This window comes from Rhamphochromis sp. 'chilingali' (assembly GCF_963969265.1).
Source record: "Rhamphochromis sp. 'chilingali' genome assembly, chromosome: 3".
Lineage (NCBI taxonomy): Eukaryota > Metazoa > Chordata > Actinopteri > Cichliformes > Cichlidae > Rhamphochromis > Rhamphochromis sp. 'chilingali'.
In genome coordinates, this window is record NC_137931.1 from 24,426,469 (window position 1) to 24,452,786 (window position 26,318).

The 26,318-nt window shown below is 42.8% G+C and overlaps 1 protein-coding gene across 4 annotated transcripts in view; it reads right to left on the bottom strand.

Annotated features, from left to right (window-relative positions):
• Window positions 1–691: 691 nt before the first annotated feature.
• LOC308393436 (Krueppel-like factor 7) overlaps window positions 692–26,318 on the bottom strand; it is a 54,844-nt gene continuing 29,217 nt past the window's right edge. For 2 of the 4 annotated variants that reach the window (XM_080877199.1, XM_080877200.1), the window contains exons 3-5: window positions 16,800–17,427; window positions 7,029–7,152; window positions 692–890 (exon numbers count right to left, since the gene is read on the bottom strand). In XM_080877199.1, the coding sequence (XP_080733325.1) occupies window positions 839–890; window positions 7,029–7,152; window positions 16,800–17,427 (804 nt within the window). In that variant the 3' untranslated portion in view covers window positions 692–838. Of the gene's footprint in view, window positions 891–7,028; window positions 7,153–16,799; window positions 17,428–19,904; window positions 20,285–24,341; window positions 25,609–26,318 lie in introns of those variants that run through there. The other 2 variants (XM_080877198.1, XM_080877201.1) reach the window with 2 other exon arrangements.

A 26,318-nucleotide genomic window follows, 5' to 3' on the forward strand; every position in this document is an offset into this window, starting at 1 on the left:
CGCTCCATTCAAGCAAGTGCTCATATGCCATGAAGTCATAGGGATTTATGAATGGATTCAGTTGGCAGATAAGACAGATGTTTGATGAAAACTATCAAATATTTGTTGGATATATAAGAAATGGTGAATTCTAAAGGGTGTGGCGAGTATTGAGGGAGTGAAAGTCAGCCTTTGCGCTTGCTTGGCTGAACTGCTATTGACAATGAATGAACTCTTCTTTTCAATAATAATATGTGTTGTAACAGTAGTACTCCTCGCAGTACACCAGAGTTACAGTACAACTGGTCCAGTTTGGCATTGGTGTCCTAGCTGGCATGTGGAGCACTGCTGCATGAACAGGGCTGGAAGCATTTCACAGAGGGACCACAGCAAGGCAAAGACTGCAAAGGGTGAGAAATAAAAAGCTGCCAACTACAGGCACGTGGCCCGCCGCTCGTCATGTCACATCCCCTCTGAGACACATATGAAGGGTGGGATGGAGCGTCTGTATAGTCCACAAAACGACACAGGGGAGTTGGGGGGATGGTTGTGAGGTGAAGATGTGTCACCGTGGAATCATGGACCAACTGGTCGTGCACAGATTGACAGAGCCACTTAGGATCAGTTTGTCTGTCTGCCTGTATTTCTGTCTGTAGTCCCTGTGTGGTTTCAATTTCTCCAGTCGAGAAAGACCAGATCTTGTGTTTTCTTGTTGTTTTTTTTTTCAATCCGTCCTGCTGTCTCTCTCTGAAATCCAAGGTGTTATTTTTCTGCAGACGTTTCCTCTCTTTCTTCCACTCTGCCTCCATCCTTTTCCTCTCTCTTCCATCCACTCTTCCGCTGACCTCTCCCGAATCTCTCAGATGTGCCTCTTCATGTGTAGCGCCAAGTGATCCGACCGCGAGAAACACCTGCAACCAAAGACAGAGAAACAGAGAACAGCTTGTTAGCTCGTTACCAATGCAAGGGGAAGAAGTTTGTTTTGTCGATTGAGCTAAATGTTGCTGTTAGCTAGTGAGTGCTGAGCCACTAATGCACACGCAATTAGTATATGTGTAACTAATTCATAATCAGCATTTTCAGCAGCACTCCTAATGACTTCAGCTGCGGCATGAATAACTAGAGAGCCCGCAGATGGATCTGTTGAAACAGTGTGGTGGTGGTAGTGGTGGGGAGGAGGAGCAGCATGCAAAACATGTGCTGTAAAACGATAGCTAAATTAGATGAATCAAAGCCTCTCATCTGAAATCAGGCTTGCAGAATTGCTGGGGCGTAGCTGCAGAGTGAAAAATGGAATTGCTCTGGAAGTACGTCGGCCTATTTTTTTTTTTTCCGGGAGGGTTTTAAAAATAATTTTTACTAATGATTATTTCAACCTGATTGCCACAAAGTGACATAATATATGCTTTCAGCTGGTGTTTTGTTTATGCCACACTTGCTTACATACAGATGCAGCCATTATGAGACCTACTTTTTCATCTCCAGATCAACAGCGTTTCTATGGCATGCTCGCTGAACTAACACTACAGCTTCGTTCCCCAGAGAAGCAGTGCTTTCCAAAAAGAAAGTGTTGCTTTCTTTAGATAATTGGAAGTTGGATGTTTTGCTGATTAGTGTGTGAGAAATATTTTGGATGGAGGCGGAGGCTGGTTTAGAGTTGAGTAAAGTGGATAAATTTACTAATGCTGTGCAGAAAAAAGAAACAAACAGCTTCCAATTTGCAGAATTTTCAAAGCTTCTAATGCTTTAGGAAGTGTCTCTAAACAGAAGAAAGGCTAAGTTTAAGAAAATAGCTGCTGTTTTATGTCCCTTTGTTATGACAGAATAAATAACCACAGCACGCTAGTGTTAAAGTGCATCACTCCCAGCCGTTACAGATGAGTATGACACTAAAGGTTCAAGGAAAATATTGAAAGTGTTTCATAGCTAATACACTCTTATTTATACAGCATTTTGACACCATCTACATATCAGACAGGGTGCAACCAGTTGAAGAAACATCACAAGCATGGGCTGGATCTGACTGAAAAACCACTGCATGACCATTCATTAACAAGTTGTCAATCAGAAGGTAGCTACATCTTAAAGAATAGCCTGGAACCATAATTAAAATCAGAATATCCACGTGGTAGTAGCTCTTCTTGCTCAAGTTATAAGTTTTGTTGCTATTGGTTGGCTATATTGCACAAACTAATGAGAATTAAAATCAACTGATAAAAAGTTCCCGTAAAATGGCCAATATGACCTTGATGATGAGCATGATTTGGATTAAGAATCCTTAGGTCAGGGGTGGCCAGTTAATTTTCCCAAAGGGCCACATGAGAAACTAGGACTGTTGTGGAGGGCCGGACCACACCAATAGGTTTTTAGAGAGATAAATTTAATGTGGAGCAGAATTTTGTTCATTGGCGCGGGCCTCCACAACAGTCCCAGTTTCTAATGCTTACACTCGTCTGAGTATAAGCATGAGCAGTCCATACAAGTTCACAAAAATCTGACGAATACCCTAGTAGTGATCATTCTAAAAATGAAAGTGCTCATAAAACAATCAATATGACCTTGACCTTGAGCAAAATTTGGGTGAGGCCCCTTCAATCAGGGTGGGCAATTAATTTTCCCGAGAGGCTACATGAGAACCAGGGACTGTTGTGGAGGGTCGTGCCCACAAGCTTACAAAGGGATAAAATTAATACCGAGTTTGACTGAGTTCAGGTTATTGGTGTGGCCCTCCACAACAATCCCAGTTTCTAATGTGGCCCACTGGGGAAATTAATTGTCCACCTCTGCCTTAGTAAAAAAAACCATGCACACAATGATCATCTAAAATCTGACACCTCTCTAGGAGAATTAGCAATTGCTTTGAACACAGGTACAGATAAATGATGGACGCCTCATCATTGCACAAGCCCATCGGTTCTATGACCAAATGAGTTAAAAATGAGAACAATGCTGTCCAGAATAAGACTTGATACTAGAGACTACAAACACATGAAAGAAGTGTTTACTGAGGTAATAAATCCAGTAAGAAGCAGGGCAGTTTTCCCAAAGATTATGCAGTGTGATTCCTATTTGCCATTAGAGACGTCGCCTCTAAATATTAGTCAGAAGGCTTTTGAGGTTTATGATAGCCGTGGATGTGAGGTAATTTAACCTTGACTGTTAATTTAAGAATTTTTATAGCTCAATCGTAACATACCATAGTCTTTCTTTGAACTCAGATTCTAACATTTATCACTTAATGCCTTCATGTCATGAATTTCTAGAAGATGTTCCTTTCCTACCTTGTTTTTTTTTGACACAGGTTTCAGATTGGCTCTTTCCACTGAGACAGAGGGAACTGTCTAACACGTCTTGATGAATCAGTGTTTGGCCAAGAGAGGGAGTCACATGTGATGAGCCACCAGTCATCCGTCTTACTGTCATACCTGTGTGTGTGTTACTGTCTTTGTGCGCACAAGTGTGTGCACCCGTACAAACACATGTGGGATAAATGAACGGCTCAGAAGACATTCATGGGTGTTCTGTGTGTGTGTGTGTGTGTGTGTCACTGTGAGTGCGTTCGCTGAGACAGATGGTAAAGTATGAGTCACGACTCGGGGGCACGACACCAGCTGGCACACCGTAGGTCTGCCTCCTCCTTCCCTCGTCCCCCAACTTCCCCCATCCTCAATCTTCCACCCTGACTTTTTTCTGTCTCCCCTGTTTCCCCTCTTCCTTCATCTCAGCAGGGTGTGTGTGCACTTGTGTGTGTGTGTGTGTTAGGCTGGAGGGGTTGGACATCCTGTGACACATGACAGAGGTGGGCCCAAATTAGGGATGTGCCTGTAGGGGGGTCTGGTAGCGGGGGGAGGTGGGAAATCAGGGGGGAGGGATACTGTATTTACAGTCTCTCCAGCTGAGACCTGATTAAGTTGACACTGCATGGCCCTCTGCCCCCTGACACACACACACACATATGCATACACACTTTTCAATAGGCATCAAGGCAAAGTACCTTAGGTGAGGAGGGAATTTCTTTTTGTCCTTTCATAATGAACCTATGCATGATTCAAGAAGTCATATATTCAATAACACCCTGCACTGTGATCAGTTTTGAAACTGTCAAAAAAGACTGCACTCTCCTTTAAAAGACACACACTGTTTTTTGCTCGCAGCGGTTTTTGACAATAGATGACATCTTTATTCCCTAATTTCTAGCTCCATGAATAATTAAATGGCGTTGCATGTAATTTCCAGAAAAAGAAGAAAATGATTGATTAAAACAAGGCTGTCAGCACAATGTAAAAGATGCAATTACAAGAATAATTTGGGTGAAGACAAATGTAAGTGAAACAAATGAAGGAATGGCAACAAATGTAAGTAAAACATGCAAGTAAATGTAAGTTAAAAAAAAGTAAATATGAAGATAAATTTAAGTAAGCACGTAAGTAAAAGTAAATAAAAGTATTTTATAGAAAACATATCCGTATGTTAATGGCAAATGAAAGAAACTTTCCAGTTAAATTACAATAAGGCACTGGAGAGAAGCTTAAGCAGGATTAAAATGTGCCTGTTGTAACTACGACAGCAGTTCCTTTTTAATGTAAAAACAATCCAGCGCTGTACTGTGAAATATGAGCTTTACAGGATAATACTGCTGTTTGGTTGCCATCATAGAGCTATTTTGGTGTTTCTGCTAGGATCTCCATAAAATGGTTTACTACCGTAAAATATAACTGCATGTTCTCACTCACATACCCAAGGACATATATACAAAAAAAAAAAAGCTACAAAAGTCACCAAAAAGCCTCTGTATAGCAGAGGAAGCACATTTTAAGGCGGTATTTACCTTGCAGGTACTACTATATATATATTAAAACTTTTTCTTCTGTAGCGCAATAACAAAAAGAACCTTTTAAATTTCCTTTTTTGTGTGTGATGAAATCCTTTAAAAGCACGCTTTTTATCATGGGATGCCTTGCTGCATTGTGGTAGCTCCTGTAGACAATATTGCTCAGAGATCCCAGAGGTGTCAGCGAGGGCCAGATCAAAGACAGACAGCAGGGTGTAATTAAAATAGGAGTAAAGATTTTTGTGTCGGCAGCAAGCTGATCATTTAAAAAGTGAATAATTGCCTTAAAATGTTTGGGGTTTTTTTGGTCAGTGGAACCAGATTTAAGGAGCCCTTTCCCTTTGCTTCATAATTAAACAGAGGCCAAGGTGCCTAATTAGGAAGAGTCACAGTCAAACTATAACAGATCACCTCTTTCCGGTGACAGTCAAGGGTGTAAAGGTGCATGACTTTGAGATTCATATGATGTTTGATTTAAAACAGCAAACAAAACATTATCTATGATCTGCAAAGTGTTTAATGGCAATAGTCCATCATAACTATCATAAAAAAACAATTATTGTTAAAATGTTAACGAACAAAAATGCAAATATTTAACGCTAATGTTTCACAACTGTTTCTATTGTAGGTTTATAAACAATATGGGAGCATTATCTGTTTATTATCAAACTGTTATTGAAAATACTTGTTAAAAGCAGTATATGCAGGAAGTTGTTAGGTTATAAATCACCTGGAGACTGTAGTTTGTGTATTTAAGCATCAAACTTAGGTAGGTTTAGGAAAAGGTTGTGATTTGGTTTAAAACACTCTGATTTGCAACATTAAATGTGCACATTTAAAAGATGTCATTTAAAGATTCAATCATTTTTTTCCCCTTTTGTTCTGGCTCTCTCTACTCTCTTCTCTTTCCCCTAACCCCCAACCAGTTGGAGAGGATGGGTGCTCCATGAGCATAGTTCTGTTGGAGGTTTCTTCCTATTAAAATGGTGGTTTTCCTCTCCCCTTTCTCCAAGTGCCTGTTCTTTAGAGGTCCTGTGATTGTTTGGATTCCTAGTTACATAAATAAACCATAAATTAGGACTTTACTATTGATTTATATATTTTTTTCTGTTTATTGCTAAAATAGCTGTTAGTTAAAGTTAATTAACAAATTTTTTTTAAATTCATTAGTTGTTTTTGTTTTTGTGTGGTAAACTTCTCGGATGCTCAGCTTGCTCTGCACAAGGACTTTTCAGGTGACAGGGATTATAGAGTTCACCGGAAAGCCTGCCCAATCACTGGGCCAGCCTGGGGCTTTATTTCCAGTAACCCACACACACACTTACACCTGTATTTAGGGTTATGGTGGCTTCAACAATTCCCCAAATACATTTCCCTCCTGTAAATGTCTAAAAATCTACAAATTCAACCAATTTCCACTGTTTAAACTAAAGTCAGTGACTGTTGAGATTAATGACTGTATATAAAAGATAGCCATGACATCACCCGATGGTCAGTGAGGTCCACACTTGAAGACTCAAGTTTTACCCGGGATAGCCTTATGTACCTTTTCATCATGTATTAAATAAAACTAAGCTAACAATCGAGACCCTAACCTAAGTGTGTAAGAAATGAGAAATGTGGATAATTTGCCAGATTTCTGTACAGTCAGACGAGTGACCCCCTGCTGGGCAAAAAAAGAGCACAGATTAAATGGACTATAGCACCAGCTTCACCCTCAAAGGCTGTGTCTATCTTTTCTTTATTGCCAGTGTTTCTGATAATAAAGCCAGTATTTATTTACTTAATACCCTGCAAATTAAATTAATATCCCAGGTTGTTAGGTGTTTCATTGCTAATGAAACTCATTTTACACCTCTGTCCCGCTCTGAATCCAAATAAAGACCATCTATCATCATGTGTGTAAATTCACTATTAATATGCTGCACCGTCCCTAATGTGGGTCTAGAGCTGAAACACTGAGCTCAACTCGCTCAAACACTGAGCGAGTTGGGTCTTGGAGCGCACATTAGTAATCCTGCCAACACACTTTTAAACTGGGTCAGTACCAAAACACATTTCGGGGTGTGTAACCAGCATCTTGTCTTCACTACACCAAACACAATGTTAAAACACAGCCTGCTGTGCTTGTGGAAGTACTTCAAATAGCGCTCGGATAAAAAAGCGAAGAAAAACATATAAGACACGGAGAAGGAGGGAGAGGCATGTTTTGACAGACCTGTCACAGTGGTTGCACTTAAAAGGCTTGGCGCCGGTGTGTTTGCGGTAGTGCCTCGTCAGCTCGTCGCTCCGGGCGAATCGCCACTCGCAGCCCTCCCACGAGCACTTGTATGGCTTCTCACCTAGGGGGTAAAAAAAAAGCACACGTGAGCACCTGTTTGATCGCTCATACACCAATCACACGCTTATTTGTTGTTCTGCGCCCATGCAAAAAGCTCTTTGCCGCTAACCCTTTATCTTCCTGTTTGATATTGGCAGAGCTTTTATTTTAATGAGTGTGTCCTGTATATTGTGAGTGCATGTTAGCTTCCAGTCTGATAAAGATCCCTGTGCCTCCTGTCACCATTTCCTTTTTTAGGGACTGTAAAGAGAGCAATGGGATGAGATGGAGAAGCTCCCACTGGTCTCCAATCTTGCTGAACATGCAGAAGAGGAGAGGAGGGTTGAGAGAGAAGAGGTTGAGAGGGAGGGAGGGTGGGAGGGAGGGGTGAGGATTAGAGGCAAGGTGGATGAGAGACTGAGAGGAGGAGGTGAGATGAGACCAGGGGAGGGAAAAGTAGAGTAGGAGAGAAGTGTTGCAGAAGTGGATTAAGGCAAAGGAGGCTGCAGATATGCTGGTAGGGAAGGAGGGGGTAGTGATAATTAGGCCAGACACATAATGGCAAGGAGGCCACAATCCGCCAGCTGCGTCCAACTCCGAAGATGTCACCTGCATCAGTCACATCCCATCTGGACTGGTGCTCGAGGCTGACCAACTCTGCTCGAGCGCTTTCACCACGACTACTGGCTTAATTCATTGAATGCGATTATCTAAAGGGACAAAATCAATAGATCAACTGCTCTGTCAAAACTGCAATGAGAGCTTGTGTAAAGTAAGGAGGGGCCACATCTGTGAGCCAAATGTGGGAGATATTCACATAGTATTTCAGGCCGGATCTAAAATAATCAGTACTTTCTTTCTTTTTCAATTTTTTTAAAGTGATAAACCATGTCTATATGCTGATTTTGGCTGTAGCGTACCTGCTTTTATTTGAAGATCTGACTGTAATGATGGGAGCGTATCCATTGCATATGTATATGTATTTACCCCCATCTCCTCCTTAATGGGTTGGCCAATCTCAATGAAACTTTGCATACATGACTTATTAACATTTATTAACATTTTTATATTTAGATAAACCCCAATTTTTTGTATTTTTATATAATTTATTAATTTCATTACCCCCCTGCCAACAGTTAGCTTCCATTGCAGATCAGCTAAGAGGGAACTTAAATGGTGCAACTTCCTGTGTTCTAATTTCAGTGGATCTGGTACACCTGTGCCATTTATTCCATTCAGTGTAGTTCTTTTGGATATTTAAGTCACCAAGATGACTCTGTCTAGGCCATCAGTTTTGTTTGTGGTTTAAATGTAATTTTATATGAGTCTGCTGAGTCTATCAGTCAATTTGGTTTATTCTCATTTACTACCTAACCCTTTTTTGCTCTCCTGGACCGCTTTTGTTTCTAGGATCAGGAGTTACACACAATAGCGCCACAATTGGGCAAGACTAAAACAATCTGGATTGATAAATAGGACTGCAGAACAGAGGCAAAATATATATATGTATATCTATATCGATATAGATATACATATATATATGTATATATATAAATGTAAAAAACTACTCGATTTTGCGGTGAACTGTCCCTTTAACAAAAAACTGTAGAGTTTAAAGTGCTTTTGGTCTAAATCCAGAAATTAGTCTTGTCCCCTTCCATCCCAGAGCTGCAGGTTTGGGCCATCCGACTCTGGCCAATGAAATTCCTGGGAGGCAGAAATGCCTGAATCCGTTGCCTAGCAATGGGATCAAGGGGGGTGGGGTGTATCTGTGTGTGAGTGTATGTCTAAGAGAGACGTGGGGTGGGTAGGGTGTATGTGGTGAAACATGAGGAGGCAGTGCAGCTGGCTGGATCTGGCAACGGTACGCCGCCATGCCACCGGCCAATTACTGAGCACGCTGGCAGAGCACGGAGGCAGTTGCCTAGCGACGGTAGCCGTAGAGCTGTACAGGGCAAGAGGCGGGGGTGAGGAGCGGGGCTGAGGGGGCGATGATGGTGGTGGAAGTAGTAGTGGTGGTGCAGGAGGAGGGGGGCACTAAGAGACCAGAGCCTGCAGCAGTACATAACCACTCAGCTACCGACTCCTCCAACGATACACTGCCTCCGTTGCCTAGCAACATCCCCCCCCCCTTTAGAAAAAAAATCCACCCTCCTCCGCTCTCTCTCAAGATGCCCAAACAGTGAAGTAGAGCAGGTACCCACTCGCCTCTGCAAACAGACACCGGACTGGAAATGCTACTTGTAAAAACATACAGTTCGACTGATTGACAGTTTTAAACGTCCATTAGTAACCTAATCCACTGGATTAGCCTGAACCCAGCAGCATAATCTGATTACCTTCTGTTACTTTTGGATTACTTTGCCTGTATAATGTAGATTATTGAGCTAAGTGGATTATTGTTATGATTTAAAGAATCAGGATTGTGGACAGTTGGGCGCTGCTTTTTAAAACAATTATTTATTCCGAATGATTTAATAAAATCCACCATTAACCGGCACTTCTCCCTTTTCATTTCAGGGAAGAAATGCATAAAATCAAAATACCCCACCCCCTCCTCCCTCCATCTTTACAAATGCTTTTTTATTTTAAAATAATCAAATGAGTGCTCACATATTTCTCATCCATAATCTGATAACTGGGTGTTTCCTGAGTCACCGTAATCCCATTAGGCGTAATCTGTTACTTCCGAATGCTCAAACACACGCACCCATGCGCCCGTTCTCTCCAGCCTCTCAGGTGCCAGTGGTGAAGTTAATTACATTCCCTCCATTAGCTGACGCTGAAGCAGGGCATTTGGGTCTCAGAGGTCATTACAGAGGCTCTCGGAGAGGCGGCTTTATAGGCGCCAGCCCCGCAACCAGCACTGCTGGCTCGGAGATGAGCGAGGGGAAGAGACAAAGATGAAATATGGAGGAAGTAATGGAGAATTGAAGTGCGTTAGTAAGAGACGTGAGGATGATGGGAAAGCATGGGATGAAGCCTTTTTTCATAAAAGGCTTAATCATTTCTAACACAGTGCCTGGCAGGTTTTTTTTAAAAGGCACTTTAAATTAGTTTTGTAGTTGATTGAAAAAATATTCTCACATATCCAAAGACACATTGTAATATTTTAAAAGAATAAGAGTGGAAAGAGCCTATTTGTGGTCGTAAAGGCCAAATGAGGTGCCATCATTCTCACAATAAATCATAACAGAGATAGCCTTACATCAAAAATATATGGTAGAGTTATTACTGAAATCATGTCACTACTTGTGTTACAAAGGTTCTTCGGTTATTTGCACACCAGGCGGGTACAAAGAAAAAAAAAAAATAGTCTGACGTTGGACTAGAGGACAAGAGCATGATGGTAACCAGGATAGAAGCAAGCGCGTTACACTCCTAACACAACTTCAGCTCTTTGCTAGCATCTGCAAAGACAAGCATGCTAACACAAAGCTAACAAAGACAGTGATGAGGAGTCCAGCTTTTAGCCTCCATTTCTACCTGATCATGTTTCTACTCTAAATGCTCCTTTTCAGACAGTTTTTTCTACTTTTTCCTTTGTATGATGTCACTTAGAGCTGATACTCCTAATATGGTCACGTCAGGCACACAAGCCCCGCCTCACTGTTGTTCAAGCTTTCTGTTTACAAAAGGCAGCCAATCAGAACAAAATTAGAGTCCAGGAATATAAAAAAAAATATATATACATATACCTAGACCCCCTTTTAAAAAAAACTAAAAGTGGCAAAAGAGCAGAGTGACAGAATATGAGCCCGATAGAGAGGCGAACATGCAGAGAGAGACAGCGTACTGGCTAAAAGACCGAGACAGAATGAGAGGAGGAGAGAGCCAGAGAGGGAAAATGATGAGAAACAGGAGAAAGAGCGAGAGAGCGAAGGCAGAATAACCCAACAGTCCTCGTGTTTTACCCTACCCAAAATCTAATTGTACCATTCCTTATCTCCCATAAGCCTATTCACAAAAAGCTCTACAGGGCACTGTCATTTCAACTCAGCCCGTCTAATTCCAGATTAAATCGTTGCCTTTTCTCCGTCAGTAATTTATGGAAATAACAACTAAGAAAAAGAGGATTTGAGTAATGACATCTTTAAACTTGTCAGGATAATGGCTCAGTGAATGGGGGAGCCCGTGGCACTGCTGTCTTTTTCTGAAGAGGGTCGCTCCACTGTACCTCCCCCATCCCTGTCTTCTGTCTTCATCTACTCTTTGTTTCACTCCACGTCGCTCTTCTCCTCTTTCTTCAGCTTTTGTGGCTCCCTTTGTCATCTTAAGTCGACATTTTCCCCGTTTATCATTCTACCTTCCCGGTTTGAATAACAAGACAGATGTTCTTTTTTCACTGCTTTTATGTTAAAGCACCTTACGTGACACTGATAGGCTCCATGGGGGAAGGGAGGAAATGTGTTTTTAATGGTGCTATATGGAAGTTGTGGCACTGTCATTAAATCATTTTAATGTAAATTTTTCTTAATAATTTACAGGGTAGAGAGGGGGGTGATAAAAAGAGGTTGCCACATTAATTTTTCTCTGTTTGTCTATTCAGGTGTGCAATGATAGACACTCCCAACAATTAGTCAATTAGACAAATAGTTAAAGAGAGGCAAATCAATTATAGTTGAAGTGATTGGTCAAGTCATAATATTAACTTAGTGCCATTATAAATAAATATAAACAGAGTGAAAAATGGGGGTGTTATCTTGGTTTAATAACTATTAAATGGTTCATAAAATAGGTACATATTCACTGGGGAAGGACCAAGCTAGCTCCAGACACGATACAGCGTCAGCACAGATGATTGACAGGTGAGCTCCTTCTCCTGCAGCCTTCTACAACTTCCCAAACAGTCAGCTGATTGACACTGCAGCTCCAAAGTTTTCTAGACATTACCCGAAAGGGGTCTTTAAGCAGGCAGCTCCATAGTGCAGCGTCTTTGTAATGTCTGTTTGATGAATCCACTGCTCATCATGTGTCCTGCCTCCTATACACGCTGTACCCGAGCAGCTCTATCGCCTAAACCACACGGAGTACTTCCAACAGTGTGAACGCATCCGAGGCAGACTATTTCCTGCTGTGTGCTGCGTGTGAGAAAGGATCAAAATGATCCCAAACTAATTCTTCTAAAATTGTTTGAAGTTAATGTGGGAAAACAGCTTAAGACATGTTTCTTAATACATTGGTAATGAGTAAGCCATGCAGCCGCTGTTTTTGGAGGTTTGTTTTTCAAGTTTCCAGAGGTTTGGACCTAAACTGTAACTATGGATTGGAATGCTCCATCTCAAAATTCAAAGATATCACAAGACAAATAAAGGTGCCCCCTCTGCTATTTACTCTGTTAATTAACCGAGTTAAACACAAAATATAGTATGGATGTCAGATTACGGTACAGTACTGTGCAAAGTCTTGAGCCATTCCTAATTCTGCTATGGAAATGGCACAGCAGTGTATTGAAACATGTGCAAACATACATGGAAATACAATTTTAATGAGCTTGAAAGTCATGATTTGGTGTGACCACCTTTATTCTTCAGCACAGTCTGAACTCTCTTAGGCAGCTTTCTTTAAGTAGTCTTCAGGAATAGTTCTCCAGGCTTCTTGAAGGACATTCAAAGCTCTTCTTTGGATGTTTCTGCCTTTTGTTCTGTTCTCTGTCAACATGATCCCACACTGCTTCAATAATGTTGAGGTCCGGGCTCTGGGGAGGCCGATCCATGACTGATAGTGCTCCACTGTGTGTTTTTCTATCCAGGATCCAGGTATGATTTTACTTTTAGACTTTCAGGCAAGTCAAGTAACAACAAAGAGTCTAAAGTTACAATTTAAAATTGTTTTTTTGCTACGCTGTGTGTTGTGCGTAGACACAACGGTGGTTTGTCTCTTTGGTTCAGTGCTTTGTTTTATGTTTTAATGGGTCATAGGTCAGTTTTAAGTGGCTTAACAAACAAAAAACTCTCCTCTGAAAATGGTCAGGTACAAGGAGTGGATGGAAAATGAGTGGAAAACCAGGCAATGTCCAAAGAAAACCTGGAGAACTGTTGTTCAAGAGCACTTTAAAACATCAGAAGAAAGTCTGAATTCTTAGAAACAAAATATAAAGAAATGAGCGTTGGCTGAAGACTTTTACATCATGTTGTAGCATCACTATGTTCAGATTCCTATGGTCGGTTCAGCCTTCACATACATTTTAATATCAACTACTCCACACAGCTCTCTGGATTTCAGTTTCATTTAATTGAGACTTTTTGTGATTTGTCTGTATGGATTTTGTGACTGGACAGCACTGGTGGCTCTGGTCCCCCATAGCTGGCCCAGTTGGCATGGAGTCTAATCACAAGGGTTGTAGACACACCACGCTGGGGGAATCAATGATGGCATGTCTGTGCAAATTTGTTCCAACACATAGGGTGTGATGTTTTCATCATCTCTCACACTCAGATGATGACTTCTTTTCAAAGAGGCAAGCCAGAGCTGGTAAACAAGTCGCACGTAGCGTCTTCGCTGGACAGCTCTGGTGATCTGTCAACCAAGCAGTGGATAAATTTAGAAGGCGGGGGAGCCCAATCCAATTTGAGTCACTGTAACTTCATTTACTATGATGGACGCGCTTCGCTGTACCTCCCGCGGTTAAAATAAATAAGGAAACAGCTATATGGCTACCTATCACATGTCAATATCCATCTCATTATACCGCTGAACGCCTCTCTCGGAGTGTGGGGGGAAGAGAAAAGACCGAACAAAAATAACATCGCTCTCAGCTCGCCAACCAAAAGAAGACACACAGAAGAGCTCAAATCCAACCTTTTGAAGGCGAACCATTTCTCACTCACCATCGATAACTCCACAGTTTTCCCTTCTCCTCAGGTTAAGAGCCTTGGTGTTATCCTAGACAGTTCACTTTCCTATAAATCTCACATCAACAATCTCACCCGTTCTGCCTACTTCCATCTACGCAGCATTAAGATTGCTTCCTTCTCTTTCCACCCAGTCTACGTCCATTCTTGTCCACAGTCTTGTTACCTCCCGTATTGACTACTGCAATTCTCTTCTGCATGGTCTCCCCCAAAAATCCCTCCATAAGCTTCCACTGCTTCAGAACTCTGCTGCTCGCATTATCACCAGAACCCCCTCCTACCAGCACATCACCCCTGTTCTTCAGGAACTTCACTGGCTCCCTGTGAAATTCCGGATAATATTCAAACTTCTTCTGCTCACCTTCAAGGCCATTCATAACCTCGCTCCTCCTTACCTTTCTGACCTGTTAACCACTACCTGTTCTGACCGTTCACTTCGATCTTCTTCTTCTATCCAGCTTGCTGTACCTTCCTTCCGCCTCACCACCATGGGAAGCAGAGCTTTCAGCTGCTCTGCTCTCAGGCTGTGGAACTCTCTGCCCCCAGAAATAAGAAACATTGGTTCTCTCCCCCAGTTTAAATCCCAACTCAAAACTCATCTGTTCAAATCTGCATATTCACTGTGAATCCACTGTTTGTTCATTTTATCTTGTGCTTTTGTTTTATTGTTCTTATTCTCCCATTGTTTTACTAAGTGTTTTATCCTATTATAAAGTGTCCTTGGGTGACTTGAAAGGCGCTCATAAATAAAATTTATTATTATTATTAAATAAGCTGCAAGTTAATAACAGCAATCTCTGACACACTGGAGAAAATGCTGAGATGGTTATCCCTCATGTCCTGCCTCATGGGATTATAATATAAAGTTACATTTGAAAAATATTTCCCTTGTTCTTAAAAATGATCCCATTACCAACCCTGTAAAAACAAAATCTGACAACTTCAGATTGAGAAACACTGACCTAGACTTATAGAACGCATAGAGGACGGCAAGGCCTGAAATAAACCGAGGAAATGGCAGCCTATCCAGGTCAATCCATCAATCACTGCGCACTTACTCAGACAGAGGACAGCTCCCTGACAGAGGTCTGAGTGGTTTGGGATTGAGATGGAGGAGCGGGAGAGTTATAGCTTCTGAACCCTCCCCCCTTCCTTCATGTGAAGAACCTTGACAAGGAGGACCTACCCTGGTTTGGCTCAGAGAAGTACTTAAGCAGAAAGAGTGAGGATAAGAGTCGTGGTTTTTGGGGGGATTTTTTGCCTTTTTCTCAAATCGTCACATTTTTATCTTTCATTTTTGATATTTCAATAAGGCACAGACCCTGTTCTGTGATTACAGAGCTGCTGCTTCTTGCACATTCCTTATCGTTTTGTGTGCATTTTGTTCCAAGAATGTGTAGCAGGTGGATTTGCACTCGGTATTTCCAAGTGAGGTTATCTAAAAATTTGAAAACCCAGGAGGGTGGAAGCACGGACTGTGATAAACCGGAAGATTGTTACAGAACTGCCCGACATATTAAACGCATCTCCCCGAGTGGGCGAGGCTTCGAGACATCACCGGTAGAAGAAAAATGGTCGGACACAAAAAAAAAAACCAACTCAGTGCTCATCCAAAGACAAGAAAAGAGTCAGAGTGTGTGCTATAAAAAAGAAGAAAATACTCTTTGAATCCTGTTCTTTCATCTTCGGTGTCTGTCTGTGTCTCGCTCGGCGTGCAGCGGTCATTTAGCTTCAGGATTGAGCCTTTTTAACCTGTCACCAACCATGAGCGTCAGTCAGTTTTATTACAGGTTCATGAAGGGGCTACCTGTGATTGTAGAGGCGCCCTCAGAGCTGCCGCGCTGAAAGCGGCTTACTGAAATCATATCTGAAAAGTGCTCCAACTATTCTGCTCAAATTCAGAATTGGAGTTAAAAGGTAACTATTTATTGGCATTATTGACAAGATATTTGAAAATGAAAACTTAATATTGTGTGTCAATTTCACATACAGTATGATAAGACTATAAATACTTCTGTAGTAGTTCTAATAGTGGGAATCTGACATTGTGCCCTGTGCTGTGTAAGCTATATGCTATGTATGCATTACGTATTCAATTGCGTATGAGTGATGCCATCTGCAAGGTATTTACTTGTGGAACATTTCTGTCCTCTTATTTTGAAAGTACAGTCGCTACTAACCAGCTAGACTCAGGCCTTCCTGTGTCATGTTTCCATACCAGAAGGCTGGCTAGTCATTTTTGTGGCTCTAGACGTCCACAGCGAGATAGAGGACGACTCTAAGAAGAACCTTCTCCTGTGCACCAAGCTTACAGAGGCTAGAGGACAAGGACTGCTGCCCATACCTGCTGTCCAGGGGACCGTCAGCAGGACTAGAGACTCACTAGAGAGTAAACGCATGTCAGGGGTGATTTGTGTCAGAAGCATAGCAGCACTAGTGAAAGGCACAGTTTACAGGATGGTAGTGAGACCTGCTATGATGTATGGCTTGGAGAGTGTGGTTCAGAGGCCGAACTGAAGATGACAGGATTTATATTGGGAGTGACCAGAATGGACAAGATTTGAAATTAGTACATCAGAGTGAAAGTTCAGGTTTATTCAAGGATGAGATGGTTTGGACGTGTGCAGAGGATAATGGATATGTTGGACAAAGGATGCTGAAGATGAAGATGCCAGGCAGGAGCAAAAGAAAAAAAAGATTTGTGGATGCAGTGAAGGACGGAGGAGGATGCTAGAAATGAAATGGAGGCATATGATGTGCTTGGGTGACCCCTAAAGGGAGCAGATAAAAAGAGAAGAAGAAGAAGACTTCCTACCTGTATGTGTCCTCTGATGGGCCTTTAGGTGGGAGCTCTTGGTGTACACCTTTCTGCAACCATTGAATTGGCAGCGGTGAATCCTCTTCTTGTTTTCTGGTAGCTCTCCAACCCCGATCACACATGCAGCCCCCTCATCTTCATCTTTCACCTGGACAGGAAGCGTGTGCCCCGCCACCAACCTGGCTGCGCTAAGCCCCACCTTCCTGGCTACCAGCTTCAAGGTGAGTGTCCCATCAGCCGAGGCCGTCAGCGTCTGGTTGGGTTTGACGAGGTGTCGGCCGAGTTCTGGCGATGACGGAGGTGTCAGGGAGGTGACGGCACTCAGCTGAGCCTGGTGGACCCCTTCCATGCCCTCTACATTTTCCAGCCCTTGTCCTTTGGGTTTGAGGTCTCTCCTCACAGCGCCAGGGGAAGGGAAGTTCTTTCGAGTAGGGCAAAGGATCACCGGAGGTGGGCTCGGTGGTTCTGGGAGGCTCGGCAGGCTGGGGAGCAGGGTGTCTGACAGCTCCTCCTCTCCATCCTCCTTCATGTAGGCTGGAGTTAGGAGGCCATCCAAGTCTTGGTCAAAGAGCTCCGACAAACGCTTGGGCTCTGTCTGCAGATAGCGCTCCAATTCCAGGCAGGTCTACAGGAGGGAAAAAGCGGGAGAAAAAACACTCGGTTTAGATTTAACCCAGGCAAATTCACACATTCGGTCATTTGCACACCCTCGCTCTCAAATCCCACTTGACAATTTCAACAGCCCATCAGATCATCCGATATGCCTTTACATGCTGTGCAGAGAAAAACCTGCATGGTGCCATCCACTCACCCACACAGGCAACAGAGCAGCTCTGCCAGCTGTCACACACACACACTCACACACACACAAACACAGATAGCCACCAAGACAGCCAGGATTACCTGGCAACTCCAGCAAGACGGCTGATTAAACACTGATTGATTGCAACCGCTGTAGCACGGGAGGAGAAAAAAGAAAAAAGAGGAGGCAACGGGGAAAGCAGGAGGAGAACTCCTAAACTGTACAGAACTCCTATCAAACAACATTTTATGGAGCTTTGACAAACCATGTGCACACAGGCTTCCACTGAGCCAAGATAGGAAGATTTATTCAGCTGTAGTTATGGTCCGCTTCATCCCTATTACTCCAAACACCTCTCCCCGCGGAGGGCAAATAAAAGGCTGCATCCCAGATTTGTGCGAACTGGCATCCTGAGAAGTCTATTACTTTCCAACAAGCCGGCAAGGTTCTAGGAGGCAGAGCGAGCGTGCGACGGTGGGGTTGGGGAGTAGGGGGGAGGAAAGAGACGCTCCATGTCCAAGGATGAAGCTATTACATTTGAATGGCCGGCCACAGTTTGATCCGAGGGATCGTTGTGTTTTGCTTGTAGCCACTAACCCGTTTTGACAGCTGAGATGGAGGCTAGCAGCTCCACTGGGCGCGTGCAACTCGCCACTTCATTTGTGTGTAAATAGGCACTGACAGACAGAGCAGCTAGTTCCATTATCAGGAATAAGGTTGTGCAGACTGAACACATCAGAGACATTTACAATCTTACAGCAGCACCCACCCCACCATCACCACCCCTTTCCTTGTTTGCACCTTCTAAAAATAAAACTGCACGTTTTCTTCTCCTGTTTCGAAGGTGAGGTGGAGGGGTGGGTGTGTTGCCGAGGGATTTCTCCTTTAAGTCATTTTCTTCCAGGAACAAAAAGAGATTTGGAGTTGTTGGGTTTTTTTTTTGTTCTTGACTGCTTACAGTATTTGCATACTGACATCAAATTAAAAAGCTGCTCTGGACCACATCTACAGCGAGAAGTGAAGATAATGCACCGTGTCTCCTCCCTAGACTGTACGCCTACATGTTGTTTTTGCTGGGGGTTTTTTACCTGGTGATGGCTTTAAAAAAATACGTTCTTTCATGCGCCGTCTGAGAGGTCTTTGCCGTTGATGGCTCCGCTGAACGAGAAGGGAGACGTCCCACTCGCTGTTCTCTCTCTCTCTCTTTGGGAGCGAATTTAATATTGAAGCTGTCGAAATGTGACGGGAGAAGCACCTGTCGGTCAGTGAGCTATAGAAAAAACGCAACCCTGCTCTGTTTACAGCATGGCCTCTAACACCTTCAGCCCATCCACCGATTGCCCCCCCACCCAAAAAATCAACCTGCTTTTCTTTTTACTTTTCTTTTTTTCCTCCTGCATTGTTGTCCCTTCCTTTCCCAAGGTGAGGACTAATTATCCGCTAAAAACCATCCAGTTAAAAGGTACTTTATTCGGCAAAATGCTGAGGACTGCAAACCAAGGTGAGTGTGTGCGAGGCAGCGATAGTTCAAGGGAGCGGAAAAGAGGATAGAAATGGATAAGTGGAGAGCGGGGCTGAGGAAGGTGAAGAAGAAAAAGAAGAAGAAGAGGAGGAAAAAGGAGACTGAAGGAGAGTGATGGTGGGGGGACAAGGTGGGAGAGTGACACAGTGTGAGCGAAGGTCTTGACTTCATTTTCTCCATGGGGGGGTGAATCCTTTTTGGGAGTGTGACATTTGCCGTAACAGGATCCTGTCAGCGGGCGAGGCACAGGCCTCTTGCACGCAAGCACGTAGGGGAGGGTTCACGCACGATAAATGTTCGGTTACGACCCACGGCGAGGTGCCGGGGGTGTACTCCAGCGTTGCATGCATGTGCATGCCTGCATGTATAAGGTGTGTGTGCACAGAATGGGAAGACGCTAACCCTTGCACGGAGGATGAAAGCGGGCCCCAGGTGAGACGGTGATGGGCAATACAAGCTTATCGTGGGCTCTTTCTTTGAATCTGTCTTTCTTCACTCCAATCACTCCATCAAGCCCCCCCCCCACCCTCCAACCTCCCCCAGGTGGTGACATTAACATTGTTAGAGAGAAGGTCATGCAGTTGATCAGCAGTTCCTCTGTGAAGTGGTGTGGGTGTATGTATGTGGCCGCATGTAATTATGCCAGTGTCTTGTGTGTGCGTGTGTGTGTGTGTGTGCGTGCACGCGTAATTATTGCAAGTGCGCGTGTGTATAATTGCGCTACCGTGTGTGTAATCATGCAGCTCTTGTACGGGTGTTTGTGTGAACACCTACGCACATGCATAAACTGCTCGTTGCTGTTGTGGCCTGAAGTGAATGTGCAATTGGCATCTGTGTGTGTGAAATCAAGAGCCAAAGCATCCCACAACAGCCAGGATAAAGGAACACTCATGGCCCGCCTCGACTCCATTTGGACAAACGCCGATCTGGAGAGTCGGCATCAATTGGCTCTGCACAAAGCCAGGGTCCGTTTCCTAAAAGGCTTTCGGGATGATTCCTTCATGCGAGCCAAGATAAGCTGAGACAATCCAATGGCCGTTCCAGCAGCCCTGCCTCCTCCTCTACCTCCTCCTTCAAGCGGGTGGTTGGGTGACTTCCCAGCAACTCCAGACATCCATGTATTTTTTCATTTGTTGTTTTTCTTTTTTCTGTTGTATTCTGTATTTAAAGAGAAAAAATCGTGGATGCCATTTGTACACAGTAGATCTACATGCACGGTGGTGTAGTCATTAGCAATGTTGCTTCACATTAAAAATAGCCTCGATTTGAATCAACTAGTCATCTGCAGCATTTGCTCCTGGATGTTCCAAAAGAAAGATACACTGACCAACTTTAGGAGGAATTTTGTTCATTATCAATCAGATTTAATTAATTAATTTTATATATTATCTTTAATCATATTTAGTTTATCGATTAATTTCCTTTACCTAGTTCAAGGTCTTTGGGAGGGTCTAGTACACCCTGTACAGGTCTCCACTAACACTACTTCAATAATTACCTAACATGGATGTCTTTGAACATTTGTAAGAAGGCAGAGTACCCAGGGATAACATGCAAACTCCATACAAAAATGTCCCAGGCAGGCGGTGGACTTGAGTGTAAAACCTCTTATTGTAAGGCGAAGTGCAAATCACTGCAGCACCATGCTAACCAAACCAAAAAGGAATTAGCGAACAAGGTAATGAACATGGTGATAAATTGTTTGGGATTCCAAAAGTGACAAAAAGGTTTGTTTGTATTATGTATGTAGATGTTGTTAGCATTATTAGGGGGAAAAAAGCTAACACACCATGATCTAAAGAAACTCAAGAACAGGAGAGAAACAAAGTCATTGACATCTATCAGTCTGAAAAGGGTTACAAAGCCACTTCTAAGGGTTTTTACAGCTGCAGGCCTCACTTGTCTCAGTTAAGGTCAGAGTTCATGATTCCACAATAAGAAAGAGACTGGGTAAAAATGGCATCCATGAGAGAGTTCAAGGAGAAAACCTCTGCTGACAGAAAGGATCACAAAGGCTCGTCTCACATTTGCCAAAAACATCTTGATGATTCCCAAGACTTTTGGGAAAATATTCTGTGGACTGACGAGACAAAAGCTGAACTTTCTGGAAGGTTTAAGTGCCGTTACATCTGACATAAAAGTAACAGCATTTCATAAAAAGAACATCACAGCAACAGTCAAACATGGTGGTGGTAGTGTGATGGGGCTGCTTTGCTGCTTCAGGACGACTTGTTGTAATTGATGGAACCATGACTTCTGCTCTGAAGGAGGATGTCCGGCCATCAGTTCATGGCCTGAACCTCAAGAGCACTTGGGTTATGCAGCAGGACAATGATCAGAAACACAGCAGTGAGTCCACCTCAGAATGACTCAAAAAAAAAAAAAAAAAAAAAAAAAAAAAAATGAAGGCTTTAGAGTGGCCGAGTCAAAGTCTGGACTTTTCAGACTGAAATGTTTTGGCTGTTCATGCTGGAAAATCCTCCAAAGTGTCTGAATTAAACCAATTCTGCAAAGAAGAGTGAACCAAATTCCTGCACAGTGATTTGAAAGACTCATTGCCAGTTATCACAAACGCTTGATTGCAGGTCTTGCTGTCAAGTATGGCCCGACCAGTTATTAGTGTAAAGGGACAATTACCTTTTCACAGAGGGCCAAGTAGGTTTGGATAACTTTTATTCCTTAATAAAGAAAATCATCATCTCAAAAACTGAGATGATGTGAGTTTTCTAGGGTTTTCTTACATTAAATTTTGTATTACTATGGCTGTTCTAGCCATTTTTTTTGTTTTTCTCACCATCGTTTGCAATTTGAGCACAGCTCTGGTTAATTTCATGCTGTGGCTTCAGAATGCTCAAAATAACCTTTACAAGAAACAAAAGATTGTCTATGCTGAAAAGAACTTCCTTTTTATCAGATCATTTAGCACAGAAACATTTTAAAAAGGTTCAGCGACACATGGACCAAGTTTCCATCAGACATGCGTCTTTTCTCCATGCTGCATGAGTTTCTACTCGTGAGATTTCCTATTTATCTAACAGTTATCTTATTTAACGGTCCACGAGAAAATACATTTCAGCTTCCAAAGTCACAAAGCTCAGGCACAAAAATATAAATAAAAATATCATGAAGCTGGTTTCATGTAAATTTTTTTGATCAAGCTCATATCAACTGACCTAAACTGCCTTTCCTCCTCCTCCTTTGCTGCCTTTTGTTTTACTGAGCCACACTCTGAAATCACACGTGCACAACACACCTCTGCTTAGTGAGGCTTAAAATACAGCAGGTGTGATAAATATTCGCTGATCACAAGACTCACATGCCTTTCACAAAGTCGAGTGGGCTGAGAGCTGTGAACCAGGCCCGATTCACTCACTTGCACTCTTCACACTTTGACTTTTCTCATTTCTCCTCCTCCCTGTCTCGCTCTCACTCCTCCCCTCTTCCATGGGGGCCCTTGGCCTGGCAGCTGATCCTCTCTCCATCACCTCCCTTCACATTTGGCCTGCGCTGAGCCGCCTGCCATCACCATCAAAGCGCATGCTGCCTCCCAACTGTTAGCACCCCACTACGCTGCTAATAAAAAGCCTGGGTTATAAATATGAACAGACGAGCATGCATAATGCCCTAAAGGAAGGCCCAAAACACCACTAAACAGATAAATGTAATGGGGTGGATATGGCTCATTAATTTTAGGATGATCGTGTTTAGTTTTTACAGATGCCTTGATAGAGACAAGGTGCTATGAATAATATTCAGAGCTGATGCTAGCAGGGTTGAAAAGGGCAGGGCTATAAGGAGGTCCTGAGCAGGAGGGGTGATGCTGAACTATTGTTAAATACACTGAGGCTGTGAGAGTGGGGGGGATGCTGTCACATCTTTTCAGAGATGACCCATCATTCCCTGCAGCACCTTCTTTGCAGTGTTGCATGGATATTTAGTTTTCCTGAGAATTAAAGTCTCGGTAGTGGCTAGAGATTTCACACACTGTGAAGTCTGATTGTCATAAAAAAACAAAAACAAAACTTAAATTTAATGCTACGAAAACATCTTAAGCAAAGATATTTGTAATGATAAACTAATATAGCAGTTTGATATTTATACTGACATAAAACTTTGGCATTTCTTTGATTTTTGCCTTTAGCTATATGAAAAGAAATGAAAATATAAAAGCTAGAGCAAACAGCTGGTTAATTTAGCTTAGCATAGGCTAATTTGTAAACAACCAGGCAATCTGGCAGCACTGTATGTAAAAGATCTATGTAGCCACTATGATGCGACTTGCTGGTTTCTGGAATAACATTAGTACTGAAGTTTTATATGTTCCACAATGTTTAACTAGGAGGATATCGTGCCAAGTTACCAGCTTAGGCTAACTAGCTTAGTTAGCTTATTGTGTGAATGCACAAACAGACCTCTTACAGACTCAGATAGGCTGTTATAGCAATATTCTTTGTTAGATGACGCCACAAATATCGTTAAGAGGTGCAGTTTAGTGACATGAATTAGCTGCCATGACTAGGGTTTCCAACTCCCTGAAAAATAAATAAGGGACACCTCGTGGCCAGGGCCGGGCAACCTAGTTGTCTTCACCCTTCCCATTGTGGTAGCTCTTTTTTGTGTGTGTGAAATTATTTTTTAACCATTTGACTTGAATTTGATTTAAGCAGATGCATATTCTTTGTGATATGACCATATGGGAAACAAATGATCATTTAGCTATTTATTTTTAGCTCAAAATGACAACATTAACACAGTAAAACAGGTCTCTTTCTTAAACAGAAGCCTGTCATGCTTAACTTTTGAGAATATAAGTAAATCTTTCTTTAAAAGAACTCTGTCCTGCTTAACTTAAAATTATATAAATTAATAGAAAGCAATAGAACGAAAAATATTCTTGTAACAGTGCACATATAGTGCATTTAGTACAATTGGCTTCAGTTGAGGTATTATTTCAGCTTTTCTAAAGCTAATCAGCTGCTCCTGTTTGTAAACCCACTTGTTCCCATGATTACGCATCTTAACTCATCATTATTCATCTATGTATTACTTTTATGTATTAGTGATCTATTTGTTGTAATCATCTATCCTTGGAGTTGTTTATTACACAAAATAAATTATATTATCACACTTCTGGCCACATAGCGCTGATATTCACTGCACATGCCCATTTTAACCTTAACCAGAGGGTTTAAAAAACAAACCAGTGTTTACATACCATATCTGCTTCTGCCGTGGCCTGGTGGACAAGAAATTGGTTAAGGGTTCCCCGAGCTTTCACGCCCCTCATGTTCTTCATGTGCCCACCATTAGAAGCATGCCTATGGAAAAAGTGCGCCAGCACACAGTGCAGTGCGCTTTATAGGTGTTATGGTGACCTTTTCCAGCCAGGTGTTTCCCTTTTCCCATTCCTCCCTGTGCTTTTGCAGCCTATTTTTCTTTCTCTGAGCGAACAAACATTGCTGCTCTAATGCTGGGCTCACACTGTGCGATCTTTGGTCCATTTTGAGACGATTTTTGAGTCGTGCGACTGATTTGGTGATCGGCCCGATTTTGGCCTTCATCGTGCATCGTGTAGTATACGTGGGGTAACTTGAAGCGATTAACACCTCGAGCAGCTCCCGATCATCAATCGCTCGTGAGCCGCTCACACTGCTCACGCGCAAACACGTAAACGTCGGTGAAAAAGATGGAGCAGCGCGGCTGTGCGGCGTGTGATCTGGACACAAGCGATGGAGGCACAACTTGTAGAACTTTGGAAAGCTCATCCGAGCCTTTTCGATGTGGCATCACAAAATTATCACGACCACAACAACCGTGAAAATAGTTGGATTTACACTGCTGCTCATTCACAGCTGCCTGATCAATGTTTTTCATTAGCAATTTAGCAAAGTTGATGGTGGTGGTTTGTGTGTCTGTGTGAGTGAAAGACAGCGACAGATTTTCTGTTATAACCTTCATTTTATGGAGGCACAGTGTGAGCACTCGGGTCGCATCAGAGCATCGGGCGGTATAGTGTGAGACCCTGCATCATGACCTACCAACTTCTAACCCCTGCGAGTCAATCGTGCAGTTTGAGCAGGAGCTGAATAACGTGACTGAAAAAATCGCACAGTGTCTGCCCAGCTTTAGGTGTACTGTCGTCCGAGACTTGCACCGCAGTGTCGGCGTTTGTTTCCCTGTTGGCCATGCTTCTTGTTGTGGTCATCTGTTGTCTTCCGGTATTTTCTCCGCAAGCGACCTTTCCTCGACCAATGAGATGAGCGGTAATCTGAATTGTCATAAGTGTGCTGTCAGCTCATTGGTCACAAAGCAGGAGAGGGGCTGGGAATTATGTTTTCAAACAAAGCGTTAATTCCATAAACATTTATAGACTACTTTTGATTCTCACTGTATTACGGGACAAAGTGCGTCCCTTATTAGCTCAATACGGGACGTGTACTTTTGTTTCTAAATACGGGACGATTCCGTTTTTTAAGGGACGGTTGGCAACCCTAGCCATGACGCCTAGCAGACAGTTAGTGGCTACCACTGCTCGTGTCTGAATTCATGTTACAAAAAAGCAAAACTTTAACCTAAAGCTGGTGACTAATTGAAAAGTTTAGATCCTGTGTTGCTGTTACGAAAGAAGAAATCAGAAACAAAACCCAAAATGTCTTCTTGTAACAAGCTTTTAATTTCTACTGTTAAATTGGCTGTTTATTGAGATTTAGAGACACGTGACCACTAACCACTTGATGTTAACTCGCCACCATAGTTGTCACACATCCAAAATGATGGACAATGCAGGATCAAGTGTGTTACACCGCCCAGACTGAAAAATATAAAAATCAACAGGCTACTGTGGCAACCTGCCAGCAACCAAAGCAACCACCAGGAGGTTTTAGAAGAAGAAAGTATACTTTATTGATCCCCTTGGGGAAATTCCTCTCTGCATTTAACCCATTCACTCAGTGAAGCAGTGGGCAGTCATTGGGCGCCCGGGGAGCAGTGTGTGGGGACAGTACCTTGCTCAGGGGTACTGCAGGGTAGCTGTTCAGTGGATTTGAACCACCGACCTTCCGATCATGGGGCCACCAGGGATTTAGGTGCAACACCATCTTTGCAACCAGTTTATCCAACAACAGTCAGAAACATCCACATACCACTACAATAATACACATTTTCCCCTAGCAACCAATGGTTGTATCATGTC